This window comes from Ochotona princeps, chromosome 18 (assembly GCF_030435755.1).
Source record: "Ochotona princeps isolate mOchPri1 chromosome 18, mOchPri1.hap1, whole genome shotgun sequence".
Classification (NCBI taxonomy): domain Eukaryota; kingdom Metazoa; phylum Chordata; class Mammalia; order Lagomorpha; family Ochotonidae; genus Ochotona; species Ochotona princeps.
In genome coordinates, this window is record NC_080849.1 from 16953118 (window position 1) to 16966959 (window position 13842).

The 13842-nt window shown below is 38.5% G+C and overlaps 1 protein-coding gene across 3 annotated transcripts in view; it reads right to left on the minus strand.

Annotated features, from left to right (window-relative positions):
- The window catches only part of DCC (DCC netrin 1 receptor), a 555681-nt gene that overhangs the window by 93967 nt on the left and 447872 nt on the right, over positions 1-13842 (minus strand). For 2 of the 3 annotated variants that reach the window (XM_058676958.1, XM_058676960.1), the window contains exons 16-17: positions 11940-12172; positions 6481-6619 (exon numbers count right to left, since the gene is read on the minus strand). In XM_058676958.1, the coding sequence (XP_058532941.1) occupies positions 6481-6619; positions 11940-12172 (372 nt within the window). The remainder of the gene's footprint in view (positions 1-6480; positions 6620-11939; positions 12173-13842) is intronic. The other variant, XM_058676959.1, reaches the window with a different exon arrangement.

Below are 13842 nucleotides of genomic sequence, written 5' to 3' on the forward strand. Positions count from 1 at the left end.
GTGATCAATGAAATCGTGAAAGTCATTTCAAATGTGGCAGCAATTGGGCAAGACAGTTCAGTATCTTCTAGGTTGCCTCCTATTTTTGCATGCACTGTGCTTTACAAGACAGTTCTAACTTCAGGCAGTTAACCATGCTCCAAGTCTATCTTATACAATTTCTTTCATATTTTTTTTAAATCTATTTTATTGTATTGTTGTTGACAATCTTTACATAGTTAATTACAGTTAAAGAAAGAAAAGGAAAAAATAAGGTTCAAGGGGATAGGGAAGTGGGTAACACTATTATGTCCATATTGTTTCCATCATGTATCTGAGGTAAAGGGGGATATTGAGGGAGAAGCCCCACCCAGTTTCCCGCCCACTCCGAGTCCCAGATGTGGGGCATGCTCTGAGATATGTGCTCGAGTGGTGTTAATAGTTCTCCGGTTATGAATCGCTGCCAGTTTCGCTCGATGAGGTCGTCCACTGATTGATATGGTCCATTATAAAGTCTCCGTTTGCCCCGTATTTCGCTGCCAACATATAGCTGAGATGAATGATTGATCTGCTCTGTCTTCTGTCTTTTCTTGGTTAGAGTTCTGAGTCCAGCAGTTCGATTGGGGAGATCTCCAAAGAAACTTTGAGGTATTCCCAGACTAGTTTCTTGTATGTTCTAGCAAGCAGAGGGCCTGGCACAGTCCATCACCCCGATCAGCTGGTGGTTTCAATTGCTGGGTTGGTTCTGTTTTCAGTCCCGAGTTGCACTGGAACCAATGGGTGTTGCAGTCCAGTCTGGTTCGGCCCTTACATCAACCAGTGGGAGCTGCAGCCTAGTTGGGGCGACCCACAATAACCCCCACCAGACCGCCCCCTACCCTGGTTTGCCAGTATGTGTAGCAGAAGACCAGTCTGTCCCCCATCCCATTTGGCTCTGGCCCTTGTCAATGGGTATTAAAGCTTAGTTATATCTAACCAACTCAACCATCCAGCCCTCACGGGTGTTGCTGAGTGCCTCTGTCTAGCCATCCCAGCTCCCGTCCTAGTTTTCATGCCCTCCCACGGGAATAGTGACCCAAGAAGGGGGAACCCACTTTTTCCCTCTCAGGTCTCTCTGTCCCCGTTTATGCACTCTTTAGGTGGTTCTGTGATTTGGCTTGACAGAATTAGTCCCCAGTGCCAGCTTCTGCGGCTATGCCCATACATCCCTCACCCACTCTAGTTTATGCTTGCACCAGCAGGAATAATCAGCCCAGCCTGGCTTTTCCCTGGTCTAATCCACATGCAGCACACAGGTGATGCTAGTTGAGTCAAGGACGCTAAGTCACACTAAGGCAGAGGCCAGGACAAGTGAGGGACTGAGATAAGCTGAGTCAGAGCAACCACTGGCAGGCGCATGATCTACGGCTGGGAACAGGCCCAGCTGGGGAGGCATGGGGACACCTTAACTTGGTTGAGGTTCCCACCAAGGGGTGCATGTGCTGGAATGGGGGCTGCATTCTATCTAGGAAACAGTTGTAGTCACCCGAGGCACTAGTGTGGGCTGGGATTGGATGCACCAGGCCAGTTCAGATCCCTACACCATCTGGTGTCATGAAGAACCAGAGGGTAGATGTGGGACTGATTAGGCTGGGTCCCAATCCCCTCTTGAGCCATGCGTGAGCTGTATGTGGGTATGGACGAGCCATGGCCGGGCTGAAACATCCAACAACAAGAACCAGAATGGGGTGAAAGCCAGCCAGGAAAAGCCACTGTTCCTGCTAGGACAGGAGGTGAACTGGGTAGGGTTGGCTCAAGGACCCCCTGGCATGCGCAAAATCTGCCATTGGGAGGGGTTCTGATGGAGGAGCCTGGGCAACTCCTCTGGCAGGACACAGTCCCTGCAGGTTAGCGCAAGAAGCATGATAGGAAACAGCCCAGAATAGGCCATGGAAAGTTTCCCACTGGCACACATTCAGCATGGGTCAGGAGCAGACCAGGCTGAATCAGTTCATGTCACCCACTGGCAAATCCGATCACCAGAACAGAGTGTGGGATGAGCCGGGTTTGGTCGCGACAAAACCATACACATTATGGAATGCCAGGGCGTGGTTGCCTGTACTGGATATGAATGCAGCATCCAACCAGCACACTTGAGATCCAGGAAGGGAGGGGCAGAACCAGCGGGGGGATTAAGGGGCTGGTCCCCTCCCTGGACAGCTACTCCCACTGGAGAGCGTGGGCTGGGATAGAGACAGACCAGACTAAGCAAGGCTACATCACCTGTGTGCTGCATGTGGATTAGACCAGGGAAAAGCCAGGCTGGGCTGATTATTCTTTCATACTTTTAATTTGACCAGGAAATGAGAATAGCAGAGAGGAGAAAGAAAACAGACAAGACAGATAGAAGGAGGAAGAGGGGGAAAGCAGTTCGTCCTAGAGTACAAAGATTGTGCATATGTGGCTTAGTGAAACTGATCAGGTTATAGTCGCAAGAAAAACAAATTCCTTAAAAGAAAATGTCAAAGTGACAGTGTTCTCTTAAATACAGTTATTCTCTTCAAGGTTTCCCTGAAGATGTTTTCAAGGCCATGGGTAGGAAGGCAATATAGATTATTATATGAAACAAAATAGGAAAAATTTATAATTATGAGGCAAAATTTTTCTTTTTTTAAGTTACTTATTTGAAAGAGTTACAGAGAGGGGAAGTTAGAAAGAGAGAGAGAGAATCTTTTATCCACTGCTTCACTGTTCAGATGACGGTAATGGCAAACTCTGGGCCAGACCAAGTTCATGATCCAGGAGTACCTTGCAGGTCTCCCACCTGGGTGTCAGGAGCCCAGACACTTGGGCTATCTTCTGTTGCTTTTTCTAGGACATCAGCCTGGAGCTGGACTGGAAGATGTGCAGCCAAGACCTGAAGCAGCTCCCATATGAAATTCTGGAAGTAGGTAGCAGCTTTCTCGGCCATGCCACAGTGCTGGCCACAAGATCTGTCTTTTAAGCTAATCAGAAGAGTCTATGTTTTCTTTATATAGTTATTATGTTAAAAAATCCAACTGATGTTTATCTAGGAAACAATCATACTGCTTATTTAGAAAACAATTAGGCAATGATAATTAAATGGATTTACTCAAACTGTTGCAGTACTCAAAAATGATAAAATGACATTTCAGTATTTGCTGTTAAAAAAAATAGTAGTTTGCTATTTGAAAAAAAAATCAATTCATGTACTTTGGGTACTGTGGACATTCTTTTTTCTTAAATCATGTGAATACTGGTGAAGAGAAATTTTGCTCCTGTTCCTAGCAGCTCAAATATTTAGAATCAAATGGGCTGCACAACCTTTCCAAATCCCTGGAAACACAGGTGGCCTTACCGATGTCAAGATCACTGCTTGTCAGGTGATCTTGTGGCCTGTATCAGAAAAGTGATGATGAGGTTACAGGCAGGAGGGTGAGTGTGAAAGGGGAAGATGTTGTTGGTCAATAGTACAGTTTTTTAGTGAGAAAAGTAGGATGTTTCTGTAAGTGATCTATTGCACTTCCTGGTGACCAAAATTTGATCAGGAGTACCTGAAGAAGTTTTTAGAAAATAGTATGAAAATATAATTTTTGATGCAAAAAATGGTAAAATCCATGCATCGTTTTTCACATACATCTTCCATAAACTTTCCTGAAGCCTCCCTTTGAACAAGTTACTCCAAATTTTTCTGGCACCCAAAAAAACTTAGTTCCATTTTCCATTGAGTTCCACCATATTCATAGATCAAACTATCACACTGTATATGTAAATACACATGATTATCATTTGTCAATCAAAGAGAAACCAAAATTAAACTTTTTTTAATAGACTACCTGGCCAATGTGGGTGAACTGCTAAGTAAACAATAACGAATGCCCAATCATCTAGGAATTATATCTATTTCTGTAGCCTCATTTTTTTTCTTCATTGTCCGTAAAAACGGGCTCAGTCCCCTTGAGCCACTCATAGGTGTTTTGAATACACCCTCTTTTTGAGACCTTCTTGCATCCTTCCATACATGCTTGCCCCTGTCTTTTTAAGTTCCTGATGATGTCTGGCAAATCATGCAGAAGATGGATAAACATTATTGCATTTATGAACCATCCCCTTCCTTCTTCAGAAACACTCTGTACTTGATCTTTCTGCTCTGTTTTCAACTATCTCCACATTTTGTGAATGTGTTTCCATGTTACTTTAGGGTTTTTAGAATTCTTTCACTTTACTGGATTACACATCTGCCAAAGACTTAGATAAATGCCACATGTCCTATGTCATATATCAGAGCTTAAAAAACAAGCAAACTAAACTCCAAAACTAAAAACCTTAATATGAATGTATAAGGAAGATTACTAGAAAGGGTGGGAGAGACAAAGTTTCAATTATAAAAAAAAGTGGAAGCTGTGTGTGCTGTATTAATTGTGAGAAATACATCGTTAGCATGAGATGTTAGTAACACTGGTCAACGGGAGTGGGATATATGGTAATTCCCTGTAGTATTTTGCAAATTTTGTTTTATAAATTTAAAATTATCCTGAAATTAAGTTTGTTGAAAACCAAATTACTCAGACAGTATTCTCTTGGAATTACTATTCCAAGATCAACACTATTGCAAACTTGTAACTAAAATGTTGGTCCACTAGAAAATCAGGGTCCTCTAATCTGTCTGGCTCTCAAGCGATCTTTCCACATTTGAATCACTTCATTACAAACACAGAGTGAAGGAAATGGTCAAGATTGTGGAATTTCAGCTCCTGGGATCTGAAAGGCATTGTATCCCCTCCATTTAAGAGAAGCCCTTGCCTTTTTCCTTTGCAAAAAAACCTTCAGAGCAACATTCACGGGGAGTTTTTGTAGTCTTTAACATATTCTTTCTTAAAATGCATGATCATGTATAGCAACAAAGGCTGACTTGTGTCTTCTGAAAAAAAAAAAAAAACACCAAGAATCTCAGTACAGGGAAGGACAGCAATATAGGGTCAAACTACGGTGATGGGGTCACCCTGAGAAGTGCAGACCAAGAGTTCTTTACTTGCAAACTTGGCCGAAATGCACTTCTGTCCCTTTCAAGGTCCAATCGTTTTAGGTGTCATTTTACAGTATTGCAGAATTAGAAGCAAATATTGGAGCTGTTTCATTCACTTTGCTTCCTTCTCACAGATATAAAAATCTACAGACACTTGTGAATTACTTCTGGCTTCTCATCGTCACTGAGACATCTCACCCACACGCTATTTACACCTTTATCCAGATTTGATAATCACCTTTTTGACTAACCATATTTCTACACTATCCTTTTGTCAGCAATGTTTCTCACCACTGGTGTTACTACAAGGCTGGGCAGTTGATGTGAAAGTGGCAGTGTGTGTTTATCAAGTCAAACATTGGCGTGCACTTTTTTGTTTATGAAAGGGAAAATAAGTGAATTTGTTTAAGAGTAAAGGATTATTTTCTTCTCTTTCACTCAGAGAAGAGCATATATCTTGCTAGCTCACACTTAACTCCATTCATTTTCTTTCTAGTTGGAAGCAAATACCATTTAGTCTCCCCAAAAGCTCATGGTTCAGAAATCACTCTAAGTAACTGTAACATCAGAACCCAGGGCAGACTACCAATGGGAATATTTGATACAGGCATTACATGTAAACTTAAAGACAAGGATGCTAAATTAAATCAAGTTGACTAGGAAGTTTCTTGTAAGGAGAAGTATCCATAAAAATGTAAAAATATTCATAGAACTCTGGTAGTTAAAGTTTAGCCTGAAATACAAATTAGAACTGCAGTGACATCAGGCAAATACTAATGGAAAGAGAAGTTTAGCTTGCCCAGAGAAGAATTTTAAATATTTGCAGTTTAATCCACCAATGACTATGATATAATACCATGAAACCAACTGGACCAATTAAAAATACTGATAAGATGTTAGATTTCTGTGAACTATAAATACCAAATGTACTGAATCCCAGTTATGGTATAAAATCCCACATTTATGATCATAGTAAGTGTGACTGGTGAAGCGTACATTGAACTACAGTACCCTAGAGCTGTATTCTTTCCAAGAGTGAAGACCACCTAGAAACTTCTGTCCAAATCCAGCCAAGGATATTTGGGCCAGTATGCATGAGACTAAAGTGACAATGCAGTATTCTATTGTCTTTGATATCTTTCAGAATGGCAAATACCTACCGTGCCTGGTATTCAAACATGGAACTGTTTTGGACAAATTTCAATAAATAAACTTTTGCTTTTTACTTAAATAAAACAGACATTTATTTATATCCCACAGAGTTAAAACATACATACTACTGTCGCAATCAGATTGCAGGAACTCATCTTCTTTTCCAGATGGGGAGTCTAGTATCAGATAGGAGTTTTGAGGACTACAAAGGAAAAGACCTTGCATAGGATAACACACTGTTGAGATAACACATTGCACATTTCCACAGACCCAGAGAAAACACATCAAAGTTGACGTTTTGAAGCCAGATTTTCCTCACATACCTGCTTCGTATGTGGTGGCATGTGCGGTCATGCTCCATGTGCTCGAGCGTCTGTTTTTTGTCACCATGACTGAGAATTCATACATCGTGTTTGGCTTGAGGCCTGTTGCTGTGTAACTTAGAGCTGTTGTGTCTTCTGACTATACAAGTGCGAAAGAAGCAAACAGAAAACAATTGAGTTCCATCAAGTTGGTAAATCAAGATGTGTAAAACAACTATCAAAGAAAGTCCACAAAACAAGGAGTTTATTTCCCAAAGCATAAGAGCTAAGGATAACTATGATGCTACTTCCTAGATCACCAGTTTACAATGCTGATTATGCAACCAAAGCAGGGTCAATAAATTCAGGTATTGTGTTATCCAGAGGAGCAGTTAGCAGTTAAATTTTTCTAAATGAAGCAACAACAATGATTGTAGCATAAACTCTACTCCTTCAGCCAACTCAATTGAGGTCATCTTCATAGACCTTTAATTTACTTACAATTGACATCTGAGAAAATTTGGGAATGATACAGTAATATTTCACATAGATCTTAACAAACTTTATTTATTAGGCATCTATTTATCATGATTATTTTTTAGCATATTTAATGAAAGGGAACAGATTTCATGTATTTCATAGACACAGTTTTAAGGACATAATGATATTTCCTACGCTACCTCCTCATTTCTTATTTTCCTTTCAAGTTTTGTGATAACATACCTTTAACTCACTTTATAACCTCAAACTTTATCCTCCACTAAATAAAAAATTCATTCAGAAAATACAATACTATTCCTCAAGAGAATAGACAAGAATGATAAAGAATAATCAACCTGCAAGTTGTCAATTTTAAATATATTACATTTTAATACATTACATATTAGTTATCACAACACAAGAGACAACACGATTTCATCTCCTTTTGATAAGTTTTCAGGAATGGAACAGTTGGACCATGTGGTAACCTCATGTTCAGAGTTCTGAAAGACTGCCATATGGTCTTCCATAATGGCTGTACTAGCTTACAATGTATCAGAGTATCTTTTCCTTTACATCCTTGCCAGAATTTGTTACATTTTTTAAATTTTTGGGTGATGTCCATTTGAAAAGAGGGCGAGATGAAACTGATCAATGTTTTTATTTGCATTTCCGGGAGGCACAGGGATCCTGAGCATCTTTCTCTTCTTTTGTTGACCATATGTCATTCATCCTTTGAAAAACAGCCCATTTCTTATTGGAATTAAGCGTTTGGTTGCTGGGTTTCTTGAGCGTCTTACACAGTCTGAACATTAAGCCTTGATCAGTATATTCCATTCACTCTGCCACTTACTTCTTCACTTGGCTGATTGCTTCTTTTGCTTATCAAAGGTTCTTGCTTGATGTAATATCAATTTTTGCTTTTTATTTTCTGTGCTTATGGGGTCTTATAAAAACTTCTTATTTCTCAAGTTTTTAAAGAGTTTTAAGTTACACACACTATTTGTGTTTGGAGAATCTATTTCGCTTTCTGAAAACAGCTGTATAACTCTCTACAGGAAGGAAATGGGTGTCACTTGGCTTGTTTCTTTTTGCATACTTCCCATTCAGTAAAATCTTAAATATGGCAAATGGTCAACTACCAGGAGTGCTACATCAAATTGGATAGATACTAATATATTTGTGTGCAAAGAAGTGTTAGCATTATTTAAGTCTTCTAGTCCATCTGTTGTCTTCTAAGCAACATATTAAGAATATTTTAGCACAAATTATCTATCTTAAGTGCTTATTTTAAATAATATTAAAACAATATTATTGCAAAAGCTAATGAGGAAAAAAGAGAGGAAAGGGGAGGGGAATTAAATGAAGGAGGAAAGTATGGTAAATGGAGTGCAGAAAACCTACTATCTTTATATGAAAAAGAGTTTTTAAAAGCTAAAAATAGCAATGAAGAAAAACATGTAAATCTCTCATATTAATGCTTCTTTATTTATTTATTTATTTATTTATTTATTTATTATAGATAGAAGATAGATTTGTTCTGAACATGTAGATTTCGATCTTTTCCCAAAGCTAAATGCTTACTTTTATATTTATTACATCTATGTTAGACACTGATATCTACGAAATTAAGGAAAACCCTTTCATCACTAAGCTCTCTCTCCCTTCTATTGCAGTAGCGTGCATCTTTTTTCATTCTACTATGAATCTTAGGTTATGGCTAAGAAAATTCCACATATCATTACAACACGAAATAAATACTTAACTGCTCCAATAACATCTTGATGACATGTCATTCGTACTATTAAAGCGATGGCCTGAAAAACATTTCTCAGAAGCTCTTCTTAAAAAATAGCGATAAAAATGCATGTCCCAAATAAATGTAAAAACACTTTGCATAATAAGAAAGATGGAATTCCATCTAATAAATCACAAAATATTCCACTTGTCTGACTTGCGGATACAAAACATCAGTTTCTCCCTTTCCATGCTAAGGAATATTTGTAAAGCTTTGAAACAGAAATGGGCAGTGAGAAATATTTCAGGTACAAAGGAAGGATCATATCTCATAAATAGCTTTTAAAAATGTCACTGGGATTTGAGATGCAACTAAGCAGTATCATCTTTATGTTCAAGAATGCCAAATTTGCATTACTTCACCGCCACGGATTTAGAGCTTTCTCTGCGACCTCATGGAAGACTGACTATGTCTTATCTTAAAGCTTTGTCTAGAAATACTCCGAAAATCATCAGTTATTTTTATAACCACAGGTTATTCTGCTAGTATCTGTATATGCCTCAGGTTTTTTTAATCTGTTAAATGGAAACAGCCATGGTGCTAACCTAGTCACAGTATTTAACATGCAGAGTGCATGAAATAAAAACTGCCTTGTTCAGAATAGGATTTCAGGGCATGTTAGTTTCCATCTTTCACATATTGTCTCTGAGCTGGCAGAGTGATCACTCCCTCTTGCATGGACCCCATCACAACACCCTCTGCCACAGCGTCCTCTCCAGAGGGAAGAAGAAACCGCACGGTTCTGTGGCAACTGCTGGGCCTGGGAGCTGAATAACCCTTCTGGAAAAGCCATTTATTTAAACTCAAATGTTTTGTCAGAGTAATGGGAAATGGAATAATATAATGTATAAACTTTGAGTAAATTCTATGTCTTTATAGTATACCAGATAGATTTTTATCTGTGTCATTGCTAACCAAGTCCTTCAATTCTTTCCTTTGACGTTGTCAAACTCAGGAGTGTGGATGAGAGAGAGAGAGAGAGAGAGAGAGAGAGAGAGAGAGAGAGAGAGAATGAATGAATGAATGAATGTGTGTGTGTGTGATGGTAAAAGAGGAATTTAAACTTTTCTATCCAGCTATCAAGCAAGGTTATGGGAGAAGGAAAAGCTAAAATCTTGCTGGGTAGATCTATAAAGTACAATTATGAGCCTCAAAAATTTTAAAGGGAAAAGTAGTCTTAGAAGTTAACTGAGACTCGGATTATATATATATGATTATATATATATTCATATATATAATATATATTTATATATTAGAATATATAATATATATTCTAATATATTATACTATATACAATTATACATTGTATATAAATATGGAATATATATTTATAATATGTTTATAATATATAATAATATAATATATTTATAATATATTTATATCATGTATGGATTTATATTACACATAAATATTATATTATAAATGTATAGTAATTATATATTGATACATTATAATATATTACTATATATTTATACTTTATATATATTTATATATAATATATATATGGAGAGATCTTTTTTCATGCTCTCATTTGCTGCCTTGGTTGTCTTTCGGGTAGTGTTATCTTTATAGTTCTGCTGAGTCTTAACTCTGATGCTGTGAGGAGTTATGGAATATCTAACTCATATCACAGAAATGATACTATTTGGTCATGCTTCAAGAGTTTTAAAGATCTCACTCAGTAGACCACAGCACAAAAGAAAACTTTATTAGAGATGGTTTCAAGTAAAAAAATGATTTAGGGTGACTTGTGAAATTTATGCTACCTAAAGATTGAAAGACCACCAGCAGTACATCAGCATGCTTACTGGATGAAAGGGACGGATGTGCAGAATTACAGAAGGGATTCATTGCACTTCCAAGGTTGGAGCTGGACATTATTGGAGGACACATTTGCACCCTGATGTGTTCTCACTCACCACTGGCTTGAGGCTGGCTTTGGGAGATGCTAGTGGGAAGAACACCAGATAGCATGGGGGGGACATTTAAATTTCCCCCGAGAACAACCTCAGTAAAGTGGTAAAGGGAGGAGATAAAACACTGTGTGGAGGAGTGGCAGTTGACTGAGCTGTTAAGACTGGAGAAGTTGCCCACTTCCCATCTTGCAGTGTCTGGGTTTGTGCCCTGGCCCTGGTTCCAATGCAAGCCCCTCTGGTGATTCTTCCCAGAAGGCTGCAAGATAATTCAGATTTCTGACATCCATTTGGAGATCAGATTGAATTCCTGTCTCCTATTTGGCTTATCTCTGGATCAACCCAACTCCAGTTGTTGTGGACGCTCTGTGTGTCTCTCTCTGGCACTGGAGTTATTTGATTCCTTGGCTGTTGGGTGACATTTATACACTTACTAAAGTTACTTTGTCCACTATCATCTTAGTAAGAATTAAGTTTTTAATGAGTCTTCACATCTGATCTACTTGGGATCCTATATGTATCTTTCAGGTAGATCTACGGAGCAGAACGTATAACTTACTCCAAAATCATGCACAGTATGTTAAGAAATAATAACTAACCTGTGACTTTTTTCAACATTAACTCACTCTGCTCTAAGCACAGCTCCAGGCACTTGAGAGTCACCCAGGGAACGTCTCATCTGTATCCACATTTATGTACTGTTTGTGTTTATCAACATCTTAACAGGTTGAAGAAATGTCAGCATAGTCTCAGTGTATCTCTGTGTGTAAATTTTTCTGAGGCTGTTTGGAACTGGTAATGACTATGTGCCTCAACAACATATCTGTAGAAAAGTTTTGATAATGACAAAAATCATGGGGCTTGTGTTTTCCAGACTAGTTAATGAGGAGTATGAATTACATCTATTTCCAGTTGTTTTCCCTATAAGATCTTTAATATGTTGCCTTTGGAGCCAATTTAGATCTAAATGAAAAAAATTATCAAAAGCTCTCCAGGAAATTAATATAGAGTCCAGATATTTTCAAACACCTTCTCTTGCACACAGTCACATGATTAATACAAATTCTATGTCTGGTAGAACTGAGATAGCATTGTACCTCACAATGAAATTTTCTCAAGACACAATTATTCCCTTGCTAATTGCAGATATTTAATTACTAAAATGCTTTGTTTTCCCAGTTAGAATTTCTGTATCAAAATGCCACATGACAGTCCAGGAAGCATTTAATCCAACACATTCAACAAATCACCATTCATTTACAACATGATGTCATCAAGGAGAACTTCACCTTGTATTTTGCACTGGCAGAAAAGCTGGTCCTCCACCGGACAGTGTAGAGCCGAACGTCGGAAGTCTTCTGGTTCTTGGAGACAGAGTTGTCTGCCCAGCTGACCCTCACAGCCTCGTGCGTGAGAGCCACAGCCTGTACACCTACTGGTGGGAGCATGGGGGTGGAGACATCTGGGGCGGAGGTGGGGAAATCGTCAAGCAAAGGATAATAATCAACTGGATCAGTGGGATCTGGGTTAACAAAAACCCGCCAAATGAAACGAGTATGTAAATAAAAGTGTTAAAAACAATAGCAGTGGTAACACATCACAATGAGTTAAATGCATGGCAATAATGATGACAGGGAACATGAGAAGAACAGGAGAAAATGCCATTAATTCAACCAGAACACACATTTGAAATAGTATTTCCACATCACAAAAAATAACTGCCTGTTTTCTATGATTTATTCATTTCCTGAGAGTGGTTTTGTCAAATTCGGTTGTCACTTGTGGTTACATATTTTAAAAGTGTATTTTGGGGAGAAGGCAGTTTTGCCCATGACTTCTTAAAAAATAACAGCACAGAATGGATGAGTTTTTATCATTGTAAGGGTACAATAAAACAGTTAGGGCTTATTTCCTCCTTGAAAGCAAATGTTTATCTAATATCTTTTGAAAATGTTTGTTTCCAACTCGAGTTTCTCTAAATACATTCATTACTGCTTCACTCAGATTTGCATAAATGTGATTTAGGTAAGATACAAACAATAAAGGGAAGAGGCATGCTGATGTCCACAGCAAAGCCAGGGTGACTGAGGACACACAGCCCCATCGGTCAATCATGTACTTGATAATTAAATTGGAGACAACAGTTGGATGGAAGATTTCCTTATTGAGTCCTTATTTAAAATGTTCAAGTTCTTTCCAAGTACTCACAGAATAGTATTTTTAGACATTCTAACCATCCTTGTACTAAAACTTTTAAGTTTCATGGAAAGTTTTTAAATTATTCAATGTAGAGATAGAATTAACTACCTTCTACATTGGGGTCTACAAATTCTTTGATTTAAAATATCATGGCAATCTGTAGGATGACATGTACAATTCTGAAACATTTTTACATAAAGATCTTATGTTTGTTTTCATGCTGCTGAGATTGGAATTAGAGAAGCTTATTGTGTGGCCATGATGGTAGCGCTATTTTGAGCATTTCACTTTATGCTTTGCATCTTTACAGTTTTAGGAAAATTATGTATCATATATAATGTGTGCTCACACCAACAATGCGATGTGCTACCTTAGCTGTCAGGCAGGCCACATGATACCATTTAGGGAGACGGCCACATGCAAGTCTGGTTTTTGTTTATTTTCCTAAGCAGTTTAGTTCCCAGCAGAGTGGCTCCTGGCTGCTTTTGACGGTGCCTTCACTTTGTCCCCTGCATTTCAAATGCCCATGCCCTGTTTCACACTCTTTTTCAATGAATTATTTAGTGATGTGCTGGTGTGTGGCCTTTGGAGTAAAATATAAAGATGGAGAAAAAATCTGAAGGCACAGTGAGACAGAGAGAGAAAAATGTGTGTGTGTGTGTGTGTGTGTGTGTGTGTGAGAGAGAGAGAGAGAGAGAGAGAGAGAGAGAGAGAGAGAGAGAGAGAGAGAGAAAGAGAGCGAGAATGTGTCTAAAATTGAATGGCAGAGACTGAGTTTCCATTACCCTGTATAAATTAAATGGTGAGCTTGGGAGGGGATGGGTTCAAAGTACTAATTGGAAGAGATGGAACATTATGTCCAGATCTCAGATGTAAGTGGACATGGTATTCATATCACTGAACAGTGTCCTTCTGTTTTGGAATAAAGCCAAAGTTTCTGACACACAGGCTGCTTAACAAGCTGGCTCTCATGTTTGTATGCATCCTTCTCTT